General features: G+C 50.0%; 1 protein-coding gene across 1 annotated transcript; it reads right to left on the bottom strand.

Moving 5' to 3' along the window:
- Positions 1–591: 591 nt before the first annotated feature.
- Positions 592–10,349, bottom strand: kbtbd11 (kelch repeat and BTB domain containing 11). The gene is made up of 2 exons (XM_033020676.1): positions 9,525–10,349; positions 592–3,793 (listed from the first exon to the last, which is right to left on the bottom strand). Exon 2 carries the CDS (start codon positions 3,528–3,530, stop codon positions 1,167–1,169), a length of 2,364 nt encoding a protein of 787 aa, XP_032876567.1. The 5' UTR covers positions 3,531–3,793; positions 9,525–10,349; the 3' UTR covers positions 592–1,166.
- Positions 10,350–18,432: the final 8,083 nt, after the last annotated feature.

The following is an 18,432-nucleotide window of genomic DNA, read 5'->3' as shown; positions in this document are numbered from 1 at the left end:
GGAGATGGGTCCTTCGGCCCACTAAGCCCGCGATGACTAACGATAACCCCGTGCACTAGTTCGATCCTACACACAAGGGATAATTTACAGAAGTCAACTGCACGTCTTTGGAGTGTGGGAGAAAACCGGAGCACCCGGAGAAAACCCACGCGGTCACAGGCGGAATAAACGTGCAAACTCCGTCCAGACAGCGCCTGTAGTCAGGATCGAACGCGGGACTCTGGAGCTGTGAGGCAGCAACACTGCCGCCGCGCAACTGTTAAGACAGCTGCTTGGGATAATTTGAGGAAATGCTCAGTGTTGCCTCCCCGAAGTACTGACATGAAGTAGTGTTGCCCCTGCATTGACTGACATGCTCTCACAACCACTGTGCTTGGGTTGGGGTCTGGGGACTGAGGGTCACCCTAACCCCAGCAATCATTGACTATATTAACGCCAATCACATAATTGGCGTCTGATTGAACTTGCACCTCTAGTGGGAAAAATGACATGCATACACCATGTAATTTACACACATGCTTACACCACCTCCTTCTGCATCTGGATTCCCAACAATATTAGTTTTCTTTTACAAAAGCACCAACTGACAGATTTAAATCTTTACAGTGGTCATTATTTCATGAAAATCACATACAAAAGTGTCTACCTTGGACGTCGCGTCTGTACAAAGTCCTTCCACCTTTCATTTGACTGGCAGAGCCCCCCAAAATGCTTGAGGTTCACCTAAGGCCAGGGTTGAGATGAGATCAGTCCCCAGTAAAGACTAGTGTTCAGCCGCAGAGCCCAGAAGCAGGCTCTTCGGCCCATCCCATCCCTGCTGCCCGCTGCATCAATCAAGACGCAGCCTTCTCCCCCTTTGGAGATTCGAGAGCTTGCGGAGATACCTTGCAAAGGGTTGGTGTTGTCTCTAACTCCGCCAGCCCCTCCAACTACATCTGAGGGTGAGGATTCTTCCCTCTGAAACTCTGACCTCCCCACCTTGAACCTGTGACCGCTTGTTGAAACCCCATCACCCTGCCTGGGCTCCCCATAGACTGGACAATGCCCCCGCCCCATCCATTTGTCTCCATGGAACAACACACTCCCCCTCACCACCTCCAGCCGTCTTCACAAGACCCCCTCCTCCACAACTACCCCACCCACTCTCCCCTCCACAAGCAGGGCTGTTACTCCGACCCCGGCCCGTCCCTGGGGCTCTCGGGCAAGGCCAGGACGACGGGGAAGAGCGGCCCCCGGGCCTGGAGACAGGGTGGCAGCAGGTGGTAGGAGAAGTCCTCTCCATCCTCCTCCGCGTCGCCCTCCTCCTGCTGCTGCTGCCCCTCTGCACCGTCCCCTTGCCGCCGCCGCCCCCTGTATCCACCCCCGCTCCCGTCACCGCCGTCCCGGGGCAGCAGCAGCCGCAGGAGGGCGGCTCGACCCAGCAGGTAGACGGAGCGGCCGAGGAGGGCGCAGCGGGCGGGCTGCAGATGCAGGGAGGGTCCGGGGCTGATGCAGGCGGCCCGCACCCATACCCGTCCCGCCGTGTTGTAGCGGTGCACGGACAGGGAGCACTGGTCCCGGTCCAGCTCCAGGCGGTAGAGCCAGGGCGGGCGGGCGAGGAGGGCGACGGCGCGGCCACTGGGACCGGGGCTGCCCGGACACTCTTCCCACTCGTCCCGCCGCGGCTCATAGGCGAGCAGGCGGGCGGACAGGGAGCCCCCGGTGAGGTAGAGGCGGCCGGAGCAAGCTGCTGCCTGCGGGGTGATGGCGAAGGCGCCCCGGGGTAGCGGCGCCACCGGGGACCAGCGGTCACATCGCGGGTCGTATCTCTCCACCGCCAGCTCGCAGTCTCCGCCCAGCGCGTACACGCGGCCGTCCAGCGCCGCCAGCCGCGGCCGCGCGCGTGCCCGCCCCATGGCGCGCGCCTCCCGCCACGCGCCCGTCGCCGGCTCCCAGCTCAGGGCGCGCGCAGACGGGCGCGGCCCCGCCAGCTCGTCCCCGCCCCGCGTCCCGCCCGCCACGAAGAGGTAGCCGTGCAGCGCGCACACGCCGCAGCCGCGCGCCCCCGACACCGCCTCGGGCACGCGCGACAGCCGCCGCCACTCGCCCGTGCGCGCGTCCCGGCGATGCACCCAGCGCGCGCCCCCGTCCCCTTCCACCTCCTCGTCGGGAGCGCGCTCCGGGCTGCACGGGCTGTGCGCGCGGCTGCTGTCTCTGCTGCTCGCCCCCGAGCGCTCGTGCCCGTCGCCCAGCTCCGCCAGCAGCAGACAGCGCGCCCCCGCCTCCTCCCTGCGCCGCAGGATCAGCTCCCGCTCAGCAGCGGTCAGGCGGCCGTAGACGGCGGGGTCGCGCAACACGTCCAGGTAATGCGCGCTCATGAAGCCGAGGCAGAGGTCGGCCAGATCGGGAGCGCGCTGCCGCTTGGCCACATCCAGCAGCTGCCCGCAAGCGCGCGCCCGTAGCTGCTCCCGCAACGCCCTCTCGGCCGCGCGCACCGCACCCGGCATCTGCAGCGCGTGGGCGGCGGCGAGCAGCGCGGCAGCGGCGTGCGCGTCCACGTCCCCGTCAGGCGCGCCCCCGACCGTGGGTGCCTGCAGGCGCGCGCCGTAGGCGTGGTCCAGCAGCGCGCGCATGACCGTCAGCGCGATCCCGCGGACGCGCACCACCTGGCGCGAGCGCCGCGCGCGGAAGAACTCGCTGCGCGTGCACAGCACCGCCTTGTGCGCGCGCACGCGCCGCCCCGCCACCTCGATCACCAGGTCGGGCTCGGGTTGCGCGCCCCCGCTTCCATCCGCGTCCCCGGGGCCGCCTCCAGACTCCTGCGCGTCCCCGGGTCCGCCCGCCTCCAGAGTCCAGCGCGCCCCCGTCATGTCCGCGCCCCCGATCCCATCTCCAAACTCCTGCGCGTCCCCGCTCCCGACTCCATACTCTTGCGCGTCCCCGAGCTCGCCCCCGTCCAGGCTCCAGCGCGCCCCCGCCGCTTGGTCGTGCATCCCGCTGTTGTTGATCTGCCGCTGACTGTCCACCACAGGCTCGCCCCCGTGCTCGCCCCCGACCCCCGCCGCGCTCTCGTCGCCGCTCGCCCCCGCCGTGAAGCAGAGGGACGAGCCGAAGCCACAAGCCGCGCCCCCGCGACCCCACTCTGCCTCCCGCCCTGTGTCGGGGACACGGACACGGACAAGACGCAGCTCATCTGCCAGTGACTCTGCCGCAGCCCCGGGACCAGACCCCGGGGACCACACCTCGCCGTTCACGTTGATCATTGCCTCCCTGCGCGCGCCCGCGGCCTCCCCGCGCCCCCGCCAAGGTTCCTGGTGCGCGTCCCCGCGCTGCTCGCACCCGGCAGCTGCAGCCGCCGCCAACTCCTCCACATCTGCGGTCCGGCCGCCCAGACCATGCACGTCCTTGTGGTTGAACGTGTCAACCACACGGTGGCCCTGCCCTCGGCACCGACTGCCCGCCGCTCCGAAGAGCTGGGGCTGCGAGTTCTCAATTCTCTGCAGGGAGGGATCATCGATGAGGGTAGATAGATCCTGGCCACACCGATCCATCAACCGGGTAAAGACCAACTCATCCACCGGCGAAGGGGCTGCGAGCCGCAGGTAGCTGGTGGTGTTTGCAGGTCATCCACAGATCGCTTTGCTCCTTCACCCCTTGTCTTGCATTAATTCAAACAGGATGGATTGGCAACAAATGAACTCTAGGACGTGAAGCTCGCTTGTGTTATCGGCCGTGTCTCCACAACGTAGACTCCAGCTGAGAGGGGTTTCTGCTCAGCCCCAGTGAGTGTCCCTGTTATGTCCCGTCTCCCAATCTGCAAGAAATAAAAACAGCATTTTTTAAATCGCAAAGCTATCATTTTCTTTTTTTAAAGAAAAGGTGAAATATATTTTCTAGCCATTTTGGAAACATCTGATCAAAGACAAGGGTGGCGCAGCGGTAGAGTTGCTGCCTAACACCACCTAAGCCCTGGGTTCGATCCTGTGGCCGCGTGGGTTTTCTCATAAGGGTGCTCTGGTTTTCTTCCACACTGCAAATTGGCTTCGGTAAATTTGTAAATTCTCCTTAGTGTGTGTAGGATAGTGTTAATGAGCGGACTCGGTGGGCCGAATGGCTTGTTTCCACGCTATATCTCTAAAACAACCTCTTCAAAATTACAGAACATAGCAAATAAAATGCATACTTTGCTGACTGGTGATCAATTGATGTGGTTGTCATCATTGTTTTCTTGCTCTGGAAAGTTGCCTTGAAATTCAGATCTCCTCGTTACACAACATTTTAGTTTAGTTTATTGTTGTCACGTGTACCGAGGTGCAGTGAAAAGCTGATGACCTTAATAGCACAATTTTTTTTAAAAAGCTAACCTGACTTCCTGTAAATACATTAGACACAATAAGTAATGTGAAGGTCAATCGGTCTTTACAATTCTTCAAGTGAACAACTGGTTATGTAGCTATTACAAGGTTGGTAAACAATGCGTAGAAGGAACTGCGGATGCTAGTTTAAACCGAAGATAGCTGGAGGAACTCAACGGGACAGGCAGCATCTCTGGAGAGAAGGAATGGGTGACGTTCCTGGCCGAGACCCTTCTTCAATGATTACTGTTTTGTCAACAACTCCCCAGGACTTAGTTTCTTTAGTGTTTTAGGCTTTAAATTAAACACAAAGAGGTGTTACTTAATTGAAAGCGAGTAACCCAATTATATACAAGTCTCGACCCGAAACGTCACCCATTCCTTCTCTCCAGAGATGCTGACTGCCCAGCTGAGTTACTCCAGCTTTTTGTGTCTATCTCCAATTATATACAAGACTCGGTCCTATTTAAATCTACATCTGAATTGACTGGTTAAATCAGATCTATTCTGAGAATTGCCACTGTAATAAGAAATCATAAAACTACATTTACTCTCAACAGTAATGCGGCCGGTTCAACTTTGCAACTTTAAAAGTGCCTTTGTTTGTAAAACCAGCAAAAGGGAGGGGGCAATTTGGCAACTTGCCTTTCCAATGAGCAGAGGTGTTACAGACAATAACACCGTTTACACAATTGCCAGAACTTGCAATTCCCTCCCACATTTGTGTGCAATTTATGCAATTTATGTTCCTTGCAGTTGAATAAAATTGCAGTGTCATGCCTGAATTTTCAAAACAACGCAAAGCAAAAACTTTTCACAGTTGGATGGAAGTATACATTTAATTGTGTTTATTGTCACGTGTTCCGAGGTACAGTGCAACGTTTTTTTGTCGTGTGCTATCCAGTCAGCAGAAAGACCATATGACAATCAAGCCGTCCACCTTGGACACGGGCAGCACGGTGGCGCAGTGCTAGCGTTCCCGCCTTACAGCGCCAGAGACCCGGGTTCAATTCTGACTACGGGTGCTTGGCTGTATGGAGTTTGGACGTTCTCCCCATGGCCTGCGTGGGTTTTCTCCGGGTGCTCCGGTTTCCTCCCACACTCCAAAAATGTACAGGTTTGTAGGTTAATTGGCTTTAGTCAAATTGTAAATAGTCCCTACTGTGTGTAGGATAATGCGTGTGCACGGGATCGCTGGTCGCAGGGCCTGTTTCCGCACTGTATCTCTAAACCTTTATACTTCAAAGCCCTGACTTTATACTCTAAGGCCAGTGTGCCAAAAGCCTTCTTCACCACCCTATCCACCTGTGTTGCCACTTTCAGGGAACTATAAACTTGTACACTCTGGTCTCTCTGTTCCACAATAACACTCAAGGCCCTGCTATCCACAATGGAAATCCTACTCTGGTTTGAGTTCCCAAATTACAACATCCGCTAAATTTTTTGATAACATCTTCACTGCATGTGATACCACCTATTTTAGTGTCATCTGCAAACTAATCAAACATGCCTTGTACATTCTCATCCAAATCATTGATACAGATGACAAAACAACAATGGGCTCAGCATCCACCCCGAAGGCTAGTCATGGGCCAACAGTCCATAATACAGCCTCTGTTTAGGAATAGGTACAAAGTATGGAGTAGCTCAGCGGGTCTGGCATCTCTGGTTGGAGGGTGAGTGACGTTTCAGGTCGGGACCCTTCTTATATCCAGTTAGCTAGCTCTCCATGGATCTCATGCAATCTAACCTTCCAGAGCAACCTACCATGCGGAACCTTATCAAAAGCTTTGCTAAAGTCCAGAGAGACCATATCAGTCGCCCTACCTTCTTCGGCCTTCTTGGTTACTTCAAAAAACGATGTCGTGAGACACAATCACTCATGCACAAAACCATGCTGACTATCCCCAATCAATCCCAATCTTTCCGAATGCACCTATGTCATATATTTCATCTCTCAGTCACCAATCTGGCATCCAATTAATTCATATAAAGCACAATGTAACTCCTGACCTGAGCTGACTCTCCCAGAAAGCAACACCGCTGAACATCTGCGAGATAAGATTATTAAATGCAGTATTTTTAAATTAATGTGAAAATATAAAATCATTTTATACTTGCATCATGACCTCAGGCATGAATCTTTAGACTTTAGACATACAGCGCGGACCCTTGAGCCCGCCGAGTCCACGCCGACCAGCGATCACCCAGTATACTAGCACTATCCGTTAACCGACAAGGGTAAGGTTTTACAGTGAAGGTGAAAAGATTTAATAGGAATCTGGGCAGTAACTTTTTCACTCAAAGGACGGTGAGCGTATGGAACAAGCTGCCAGAGGAGGTAGTTGAGGCTGGGACTATCCCAAAGTATAAGAAACAGTTACATGGATGGGGCAGCTTTGGAGGGATATGGGCCAAACGCAGGCAGGTGAGACTAGTGTAGCTGGGACATGTTGTATGGCGTGGGCAAGTTGGGGCCTATGGGCCTGTTTTCACTCTATATCACTCCATGACTCCACAAACCTGCACACCTTTGGAGTGTGGAAAGAGGTTAATGTGTAATGTTCTAGAGACTGATGGTTGTTGGGAAGAAGCTGCCCTAGAAGCTGGTAGTCATGGTTTTCAGGCGCAGATGGAGGGGAACAGAGGTCTACCGAGTTGAGGACCGGCAGCGATCGCCATCACCACCGCATCAAATGGCTCGGTTCTGGCCAAATGTTGAACAGCGATTCCTCAGGTTACTGAAGTGTTACCCACGACCGCCTCGGGAGAAGTTCCCTCTAAAATGATATCTCAACTCCACCGGGCAACCACTGATCTTTTATTCCCTGCCTGTTACTGGAAAGAGTTAGATTGGATAAATTCCATATTATCACGGTAATTGATTCCGTACAATCTCAGCTGTCGTAATAGACACAAAATGCTGGGGTAACTCAGCGGGACAGGCAGCATCTCTGGGGAGAAGGAATGGGTGACGTTTCGGGTGGAGATGCTTCCTCAGTCCCTGGAACTAAAGTCTGGTTGGTACAAAGACGATGCTGTTTTTCACTGTAAAACTAATAATGCGACGCTGTGAATATCACCGTCCTTCCTTCGGGGAATCCCAACATCTGCCGTGTGAATCACAAGATTACACCTCAGGTTAATAAATAATATCCGCGTGGACACTGGGACACAACGGGAGAGAGGCGTTCACCTAATTAGAAGGATTTCTGCTTTTTTGTAGAAATAGTGTCGGGGTTTTCTCTGCATTATTGAAATAGAAGTGAAATAGAACTTTAAAAACTTCAACATTTTAACCCATTAGAAAACTTCAAACAGCGGCTTTTCAATTCACGTATAATATTAAGAATGACAGGTTCTTGATTAGTATGGATGTCAGGGGTTAAGGCAGGAGGATGGGTTTGAGAGGGAAAGATAGATCACCCACGATTGAATGGCGGACTAGAATCAATCCGCTCCTAATGAAAACTTATGAAGGATTTAAGTTTCGAGGAAGCGTGCGGTTTGGCACCGAATACCCGGAGACAAGATTATTCCTCAACCCCCGGGAGATTCAGCATTGGTGTTTTAAAATGAAACGCGGGGCTGTTTTAATCTGTGAGATAGCGAGCGTCACAGTCCTGATTTCTTCCTCCATCGCTCACCAACACTCAGTCTGAAGAAGGGTCCCGATCCGAAACGTCACCCATCCCTTCTCCCCAGAGATGCTGCCTGTCCCGCTGTTACTCCAGCATTTGGTGTCTATCGTCAGTAAACGATCAATAGGTTCACTGTGCGCGGTTTTAAAGCAACAGTGTGTGGAGGCGTGGAGTACAGTTTGCAGTGTACAGCGATGCTGGCTAGACGCGCTGATACAACAGCAGGGACATACAGATACATACACCTTGGTCCCAGCACAGACTGTTTACTGTTCCCTGTTGCAATGCTATGAGTAAGAACACTCAACTGGTTTCAATACAGCAAAGCGTGCGTGGGAGAGAGTGGACAATCACAGTCGTGACTACAGCTGAAAGGCCATGTTACACTGAGTGTAACAACGTGCTCTGCTGCACTGGAGCCTCGTACGTACGGGCGGCGGCCGCGATACACCAATCGCAGCTTTGTCTTAGCTACCACTCGAACTAAATCGTCACTCGCCGATCGCAAACAGCCGTTCAATCCCCACCAATTAAAAACAATGTGTAGGAAGGAACAGTAGATGCCGGTTTATACCGGAGATACACACCAGAAATGCTGGAGTAACTCATCGTTGCGGCTCGGAACCCTTCTTTAGACCGCGTCTGAATAAAAGGGTTCCGACCCGAAACGCCACCGATCCCTTTCCTCCAGAGATGGTGCCTGACCCGATGAGTTACCCAAGCATTTCAATTGTCGAAATTGATTTTTTTTAAATGGTATCCAATACTTCCCGCCGCTCAAAGGAAGAATATTTGCAGCGCTTATTTGTCGTGGGGATGAGAACAATATTTAGGCCAGGCATTCTGTGCAAGATGCAGCAAAAGTGAAGATGCCTCTGCTGTTTAGCGGCGGAGGGGGAGGGAGCCCTGTTGCAGCGGCCGGGGGGTAGGTGTTGGCATTTACCGCCGCCTGCGACTTTGGAGGAGGGGGGTGGGCGGCTGTGTGAACGAGCGAGCTGGGAGAACACATCACTTGCAGGCGCCCGCTCTTTAAACGCCACCCCTGCAAGGAAGAATCCTCCGGAGGAATTCTCCGGGAAGGGGGGGGGGGGGGGGGGGGGGGGGGGGGGGGGGAATAACAGCAGATTCGATGGCCAGGCCAGGCTGAGGACTGAGGGCAGGCTGTGTCTGTGGTATAACGGAGTTACCAAAGCAATGAGCAGCAAATGTAGAACAAAAAAAAAAACAAGCATTCATTCCCACTGTATCTACAAGGATGCATCGGTCCCAATATCGACCAGGGACACAATTTTAAATAAGATTTAATAGTCTTTACATACATTCCCCGTTTAAAACTATCACTGATCTTTAAGGAACTAGAGGCTGAGGATCTGGTTCGCGTTTGGTGAACAGATGATTTATTAAAGGCGTCTGCTGATGTGTTGTCTGCTGTTATGTTGCGGCTCGGAATTAGAAGCAGATCCCGTCTCTTTCTCTGAGTGCGATGCCTACACGCTGTTACCCACAAAAAACAAACGAGATTAAAAAAAAGCAAACCAGGCCCACTTACTTGGAGTTAAAATGCGGAACTACATCAACCTCTGGACCCGGTGTGTCAGACCTGTGTGTAAAAGCTCTGGCAAACCGGTGCAGAAAAGACTGGCCATCAGAGAGAGGAAATGCCTGCAGAGCTTGTATTTTTTGTAGACGTGGGCGATGGCGAGCGGAGCAGTCCCGTTGGCGAGCTCTGCTTCCACCCTGGGTTCCAACGCCGGCAGTTTCTAGGCCCGATGTGCCACCGGCGGTCGTGCACAGCCCCGGAGAGACGCATCCATCCACCCCGGGGAGCGCGCCGATTCCTCCCGTATCACTGAATCCACAGCGCTGCGCTCCTGCTGCACCTCAGCTCTCTACCTCCGCTTGTTGGCGGCGGTGCTCGGCGCTTCCTGGTCAAAGGTGGGAAAGTTCATCCGTCTCCGTCGGCGAGAGGAAAGAAGCTGGAAGGTAGATCAACGCACAGCCCGGCGCCTCGCCTCGCCTCTGGAATAGATGGGTGGTTGAACTTGCTCCTTGTGTGTGTGTGTGTGTCCGTTATCCAGGGGTCGAGGTTGTTCTGCCAGAGTCTCGCTGCTGTTTGTTGCTCCTTCTGCACTGGAAACGCGGTGGGACAGCAAAGTCCGCCTGCACCGATGCTGCCAGGGAAGTGGGTGGGGACTGGCAGGAGTGCTGATCAGACATGTGCCGGGGCCAGGGGGAGGGAGGGAGGCGGTGGTGATGGAGAAAAGCGGGGTGCTATTTTCCCGGATAGGCTCCACCCTTTCTGGAACCATCCTACGACTGACGTGGAATTGGCCACTGACCAAGAAAAAGAGAGTAGAACCATTGATAAATCAGTGGGACACGACCTGCAGGAACTCAGTTACTCCTGTACCCTGTGTCTTTTTTTTGTAAACCAGCATCTGCTGTACTTTGTGTCGACAAATCAGTGACTTGTGAAGGAGGGTCCACCCAGGAATGGACCGACAAAAGACGCAAGGAACCGCAGATATTTTTTAAGAAGACACAAAGTGCTGGAGTAACTCAGCGGGTCAGGCAGCAAATCTAGAAGAAGTGTATAGGTGATGTTTTGGGGTGGGACTCTTCAAACAATGGCAACGTCTGAAGATGGGTTTGAAGAAGGGTCCCAACTCAAAACGTTATTCCAATTCTTTTTCTCCAGAGATGCTGCCTGACCGGCTGAGCTACTCCAGCACTTTATGTCTATCTTTGATGTGTATGGCAAGTTGTGTTATAGGGCAATAGACAATAGTGCAGGAGTAGGCCCAATTGACCCTTCGAGCCAGCACCGCCATTCAATGTGATCATGGCTGATCATCCCCAATCATTACCCCGTTCCTGCCTTCTCCCCATATCCCCTGACTCCGTTATTTTTTAGCCCTATCTAGCTCTCTCTTGAAAGCATCCAGTGAAACTGCCTCCACCGCCCTCCGATGCAGATAATTCCACAGACCAAGGGCTTACCGCCTTTCCCACATAACACTTCAAATACAGTTCGTTGGTTGTAGATTGTGAGTTATAATTGAAAAGAAAGGTCCTTTTGATTTCTCTTTTTGCTTTTCGAAGGCTGCTGCCCAGTTTCTCACAGAATGTCCCCGAGTAACTTGTACTTTCTACTCAAATTAAACAATAACGTTAGAACCACTAACCCTTTACATTTACTACCCTGTAATCCAGGTAGCATTCTGGTAAGTCTCTGCACCCTCTCCAAAGGGCTCCCACACCCTTCCTGTAATGGGGCGACCAGAACTGCACACAATGCTCCAGATGTGGTCTAACCAAAGTCCTATACAGCTGCATCATGACTCTTGACCCTTATTCTTGACGAACGCAAACATACCACATGCCTTCTTAACCACTATCTACTTATGTTGCCACTTTCAGGGCGCTATGGGGTTGGACCCCAATATCCCCCTGTACATCAATGCAGTTAAGGATCTTGCAGAAGGCACAAACAACATGCAAAAGGTGGTGACCACTGCCCAGTCCATCACAGATATTGACCTCCCCACCATCGAAGGGATCTATAGGAGTCACTGCCTCAAAAAAAGGCAGCCAGCATCATCAGAGACCCACACCACCCTGGCCACACACTCATTTCACTCTTGCATCAGGAAGAAGGTCCAGGAGTCTCAAAATTGTAACGTCCAGGATCAGGAGAAGCTTCTTCCCTACAGCCATCAGGCTATAAAACACTACAACCTCCAAATAAGCTCTGAACTACATAGACTGGGGGGCATTGTTTTAATCTTTGCACTATTATTGCTTTATATATATCTATAATTTTTGTTTATTATGATCTTTACAGAATATTATGTTTACATATCTGTTGTGCTGCTGCAAGTAAGTATTTCATTGTACTGATTCGGGACATATGACAATAAAACACTCTTGACACTCTCCCCTTTCATTCGACCTCACAAAATACAACACCTCGCACTTGCTTGGATTAAACTCCTGCTTTCATTTCTCGGCCCAATTCTGCAGCCGATCTACATTCCGCTGTTATAGATTGGATTTGTTAAGGGCCTGTCCCACTTTCACGAGGTAATTCACAAATTCTCCCGAGTTTTGATTCAAACTCGCAGAATGTTCGTAACGAGTCCGTAGGAGTTCGTAGATATATCGTAGTGGCTCGTTATGCTAGCCGTAGGTACTCGTGGCATCAGGTAAGTCGGGACGTTTTTTCCAGCCCGATAAAAAATGTCCACGAGTAAAATGGTCGGGATGAAAGAAATTGCAACTTTTTACTCGTAAGGAGGGCATCGAAATAGTCGTGGGAATTTGTAGACATACTCGAAGGAGTTTGTAGGAGTTTGTGAACATAGTTGTGGAAGGTCATAGGAGTTCGTAGATTTCCATGATCTTGATTTTTTTTAGGTCCTTTAAACTCGGCAGAGGTTTTGAATTAAGTCGTGAAATTGGGACAGGCCCTTTAGCGCTCACTGACCTTGAGGGGGGCTGTGAAGTCAGTCACTCCTGGGCTCAGGTTGCCGGTTGTTCTCTTGCTGTTGATTTCCATTGGGAAAATCCTCACAAACTTCCTTATAGTTCATTATCTATATCTGGAAGACTCCCTTCTAATTTCAATCACACCGGCAATGATTTCTTGTGCAAGTATCTGAACACTGCAACTGCCTCAATGTCTGAGCGGTGAACACTCCCAAGTTGTTGTAGGCAGTGAGTGGCTCCACGGTAAAGGCTGCAAAGATTACTTTAACCTGCAATAGTCGCTTGAGCTACTGCACAGCGCAGCTGTAATTATATTTTGCTGTGTTAATGGCCCTGGTTAAATGTTCAAATCATGGTGTAAGATTTAACTCCAAATACCAGGAGAAACCACAAGGATAGCTAATGTTGCACCCAACTCAATTACATTTCTAGGTCAATGCTTTCAATTTTCATTAACGTGCCATAAGAAAAGATAAAGTAAAGAAACAAAATGATCTGGGTATGCAATCCTGCCACATTCTAAAGCATAACCTAGAAACAAAGAACTACAGATGCTGGTTTATAGAAACATAGAAAATAGGTGCAGGAGGAGGCCATTTGGCCCTTCGAGCCAGCACCGCCATTCATTGTGATCATGGCTGATCGTCCCCTATCAATAACCCGTGCCTGCCTTCTCCCCATATCCCTTGATTCCACTAGCCCCTAGAGCTCTATCTAACTCTCTCTTAAATCCATCCAGTGACTTGGCCTCCACTGCCCTCTTTGGCAGGGAATTCCATAAATTCACAACTCTCTGGGTGTAAAAGTTTTTTCTCACCTCAGTCTTAAAGGACCTCCCCTTTATTCTAAGACTGTGGCCCCTGGTTCTATCTTTATACCAAAGATAGAGACAAAGTGCTGGAGTAACTCAGCGGGTCAGGCAGCATCTCTGGAGAAAGCGGATGGGTGAGGTTTTGGATTGGAACCCTTCTTCAGACTGAAAGTAGAGGGGAGGGAACTGGAGGCAGGAACAGGCTAGAACTAATCAGAGCTGGCAACAGATGACAGCTTAGCCATCCAACCTCTTCTCACAAGACAACTGGTTAATTCCTGCTAGTGATCTGGTTAAAATAAAAGGAGATCAGCTGGAGAAATTCAGTGAGTCAGGCAGTACATGTGGCCCCTTTGGGCCAAGACCCTTCATCTGGACTGAGAGGGAAAGTTTCCAGTATAAAGAGGTACTGGGGAGGGGTAGGCAAGAGTTGGCAAGTGATAGGTGGATACAGCTGAGGAGTAGTTGATTGGTGGAATCAGTCTGAAGGGTCTCGACCCGAAACGTCACTTATTCATGCTCTCCAGAGGTGTTGCCTGACCCGCTGAGTTACTCCAGCACTTTGTGTCCTTGTTTTTGATTACAGTCAGATGGGGGAGGAAAGGGTGGAGATAGCTACAGAGTGGGAGGTGATCAGTGAAGAACAAAAGGCCGAAGATTCTGGAAACTGATGGGAAATAAAAGTTAAGAGAGGAATTGAATGAGGATGGGTAGTGGTAGGTGGAACATCAAAGGGAGGGGAGGGGTGAACAATTGGGGGTGGGGAACAGGACTCATTGGAAGGAGTGTGCAGGAGAAGGAGCAAAGAAACAGGGTGAGAGGGGGCAGGGAGTATTGTGGGACAAAAGGGGGCACATGGGAAGACCAGGGTGGGTAGGAGTTGAGAGAAAGGGACAGAAGGGGGGTGTAGTTATCTGAAATTGGTGATTTCAATGTTCAAGGGGTTAGGGTGTAGACTACCCATATGGAATATTTGGACTTGTTCCTCTGGTTTGTGTGCAGCCTCACCCTGGCAATGGAGAAGGCAGAGGACAGACGAGTCAGTGCAGGAACAAGATGGGTAATTAAAATAGATGGCAACTGGAAAATGCAGATTGTCCAACCAGTCAGGACGCAGATGCTTGGCAATGTGGTCGCTTGGTCTGTGTTTGGTCTCACCAAGGTAGAGGAGGCCACATTGAGAATAGTGACTGCAGCAGAACAAGGTTGGAGGAGATGCAAGAGAAGCCGAATAAACCTTCTTTGAACTGCTCCCAATGCATGCACATCCTTTCTTAAATACGAGGCCAGAACTCTATCCAGTACTCCGGATGTGGTCTTGGCAATTCCCTGAATAGCTGAAGCATTACCTCCCTATTTTTTGTATTCAAATCCCTTCACAACATAAAACACCATTTGCCAGCCTTCCTAATTACATCATGAGCCACATTCTATTCTGTTGGGAATTGTGCACTAGAATATACAGATCCCTCATGCATCTCTTACCGGTTTAATAAAATGTTTTGATATTTTTCCTGCCAGCATGTTCTGACATTGTACTCCATTTGCCAAATCTTTGCCTGCTTTCTGCATCCTTGTCTTCTCTGCAACATATATTCCTGCCGACCTTTGTGTCTCCAGCAAATATGTCATCCAGATATACGGTGCCTTCATCCAAATTAATTTTGCAATAGCGAAAGGGTGAAGTCCCAACACCGCACCTCTTGTTACCGGGTCACATACCCCGGTATACACTGATGGCACTGAGGTAGAGATGGTTTATAGCTTCATATTCTGATGATCAAATGTCACCAGCTATCTCCTCTGAACCAGCCACATCGAAGCAATGGCCAAGAAAGCATACCAGTGCCTCTACTTCCTTAGAAGGCCAAGGAAGTTTGGCACGTCCACAACAATCCTCACCAATTGATACAGATGCGCCGTAGAAAGTATTTTATCGGGATGTGTCACAGCATGGTTTGGGAACAGCTCTATCCAAGACCCCAGGAAATTGCAGTGAACTGTGGACATAGCCCAAACCATCAGGTAAACCATCCTCCATTCCATTGACTCCATCTACACTTCATGCTGCCTTGGCAAGGCCACCAGCATAATCACCCTGTTCACTCCCTCTCCTCCCCTCTTCCATCAGGCAAGAGGTACGGAAGTGTGAAAATGCATACCTCAAGATTTAGGGACAGGATTCACTCCCTCTTCTCCTCTCTCCCATCAGGCAAGACGTACAGAAGTGTGAAAATGCACACCTTAAGATTCAGCACCAGTTTCAGTTTCTTCCCAACTGTTATCAGGCAACTGAACCATCCTATCGCCAACCAGAGCGGTCTTGATCTCCCATCTATCTAATTGGAGGCCTTCAAACTATCTTTAATCAGACTTTACTGGACTCTATCTTGCACTAAACGTTATCCTGCACCTGTACACTGTGAACCACTTAATTGTAATCAAGTAGTCTTTCCGCTGTCTGGATAGTACAAAAAAGCTTTTCACTGTACCTCGATACACATGACAAGAATAAACTAAATTAAACTAACCTTGCTAACCAGAAGAAAACAAATCCATTGATACGTCCTCTCAGTTTCATGTCCCTGAGGCAGTCATCCGTCCACACCAATATCTCACGTTCTAGATCAAAGTGTAGTGCTGTATCAAAGGCCTTCTGAAAATCTAGCAATGGATAGATCCCATCAATTCCCTCTTATTGACAGTAGGCATTACTGTTCAAATTAATTCCAATGAATTAGTTAAACATGATTTTCCTTTCATAAAACCACGGTGACTTTAGGTTCATTAACTTGGTTTTTTCTAAGTGGCTTCCGTAACATTTTCAACAGCAGCTTCCAACCATTTTTCAGTGTGAATGTAGGACAGCACAGAATGAGGCCCTTCGGCCCATAATGCCTGTGTCAAACATGATGCCTAGACCAATCCTTATTTGCCTGCACATTATCAATTTCCCTCCATTTCCGGCATATCTATGTGCCTATCCAAAAGTCTCCCAAATGTCACTATCGTATCTGGCTCCACCACCACCAACACTGGCAGCGCGTTCCAGGCACTCACCATACCCCCTGCAAAACCTTACCCCGCACATCTCCTCCAAACCATGCCCCTCCCACCTTAAGCTATGCCCTCTGTTATTCGACATTTCCACTCTGGGGAAAAAGGCCCCAAATGCCTACCCCTATCTATGCCTCTGACAATTTCACATACCTCGATCAGGTCTCCCTGCAGCCTCCTGTATTCCAGATCTGTCCAATCTCTCCCTGCAGCATTCTGGTAATCCTCCTCTGCACCCCCCCCCCCAAAGCCTCCACATCCTTCCTGCAATAATGTGGCCACCAGAAATGCACACAAAACTCCAAATGTGGCCGAACTAAAGTGTGACAAATGTCAAGATAAATGACCAGGTGTTTCCCACTTTCTATCTCCCTTTTTTATTTTGAAATAAACAAATCCACAAAAAAGCCAACTTAACTACAATTATAAAAAGATCAAATTGTACATGACCTTAAAAGATCTTGCAGCACAAAGTGCAAACACGCAACCTTTTAGGCCCAATCTCGGAAATAAGAAGTTGAGCTCTCCAAGCAGGATTAAAGTCATACAGCATGGAAATAGGCCCTTTGACCCAACTTGCCCATGTGACCAACATGTTACCAGTTCCACTGGCCTGCATTTGGCCCATATTCCTCTAAACCTATCCTATCCATGCACGTGTCTAAATGTTTCTTAAACGTTGTGATAGTAACTGCCTCAACTACCTCCTCTGGCAACCCGTTCCATATACCCACCACCCTTTGTGTAAAATAAGCTGCCCATCAGGTTCCTATTAAATCTTTCCCCTCCTCACCTTAACCCCATGTCCTCTAGTTCTCGATTCCCCTATTCTGTGTACAAGATTCTGTGCATTTACCCAATCTATTCTTCTCATAATTTTGTATGCCCCTAGATCACCCGTCCTGCGCTCCAAGAAATAAAGTTCTCCTCTGCTCAACTTCCTCTTTTAGCTTAGGCCCTCAAGTCCTGGCAGCATCCCCATAAATCTTCTCTGCATCCTTACCAGCTTAACACGATCTTTCTAGTAACAAGGTGACTAAAACCGAACACAATACTCTAAATGTGGCCTCACCAATGTCTTGTACAACTGATGAGCTGAACGTGGCATAATGTGGACTGGAGTTGACGTAATGGACACCTGACCAGTGGTGCTGAATTATTACAATAATTCACGTGTCAGGAAAACATATTCTCATTGTGTCAAATCCTTGCTATGATGATCCCTCACATAACCACAGCTTGAGTTCACAATTGATGACAGGTTAAACTCATTATATGAACATATACAGGGCATAACTCAGTGAGCTGTTGACATGCTATAGAGAACTAGATCATTTTATAGGGATGAAAAAAAATCATCTGCACTAATGGATCCGGCAATGCGTTTGTACTGGACATTCTGAAATAGTGCCGAAGGGACCCAATGTCGAAAGAATTTCTGGGCTTACATGCTGTTCATATAGGCACAAGGAATGGCAAGATTAGTTTAGATTAGATGTACAGTGCGGAAACTACCAAGTCCGCTTCGACCAGCGATCCCCGCACACTAACACTATCTTACACACGAGGGCCAAATTACAATGTTTACCAAGCCTATTAGCCTACAAACCTGTAAGTCTTTGGAGTGTGGGAGGAAACCGGAGCGCCCAGAGAAAATGTACAAACTCCATACAGACAGAACCCATAGTTAGGATCGAACATGGGTCTCTGGTGTACAAGGCAGCAACTCTACTACTACACCACTGTGCAAGTAATAGCTTACAAAAACAGGCACAAATAGCTGGAGTAACTCAGCAAGTCAGGTAGCATCTCTGGGGAACATAGACATGGTCCAACCCGAAAAGTAACCTATCCATGTTCTCCAGTGATGCTGCCTGACCCGCTGAGTTACTCCAGCACTTTGAGTCATTCTTTGCATGCAGTACATGCCTGCCTCATGAATTTCAAAGACAGTTCCTGAATCCTATGAAACCCTCAATGGATATTAATGTGAAAAACATACCACCTTCAGAAGCAGCATGTACACAAAGAAAATAATCATCTGTGGTGTACTCCTGCTTGCAAAAAAATAAATAAATTATCATAGATCCTAAAACAAAGT

This window comes from Amblyraja radiata, chromosome 5, assembly GCF_010909765.2.
Source record: "Amblyraja radiata isolate CabotCenter1 chromosome 5, sAmbRad1.1.pri, whole genome shotgun sequence".
In the NCBI taxonomy this organism is placed as follows: Eukaryota; Metazoa; Chordata; class Chondrichthyes; order Rajiformes; family Rajidae; genus Amblyraja; species Amblyraja radiata.
The sequence above is the reverse complement of the archived record's forward strand: the minus strand, read 5'-3'. Positions and strand labels throughout refer to the sequence as shown.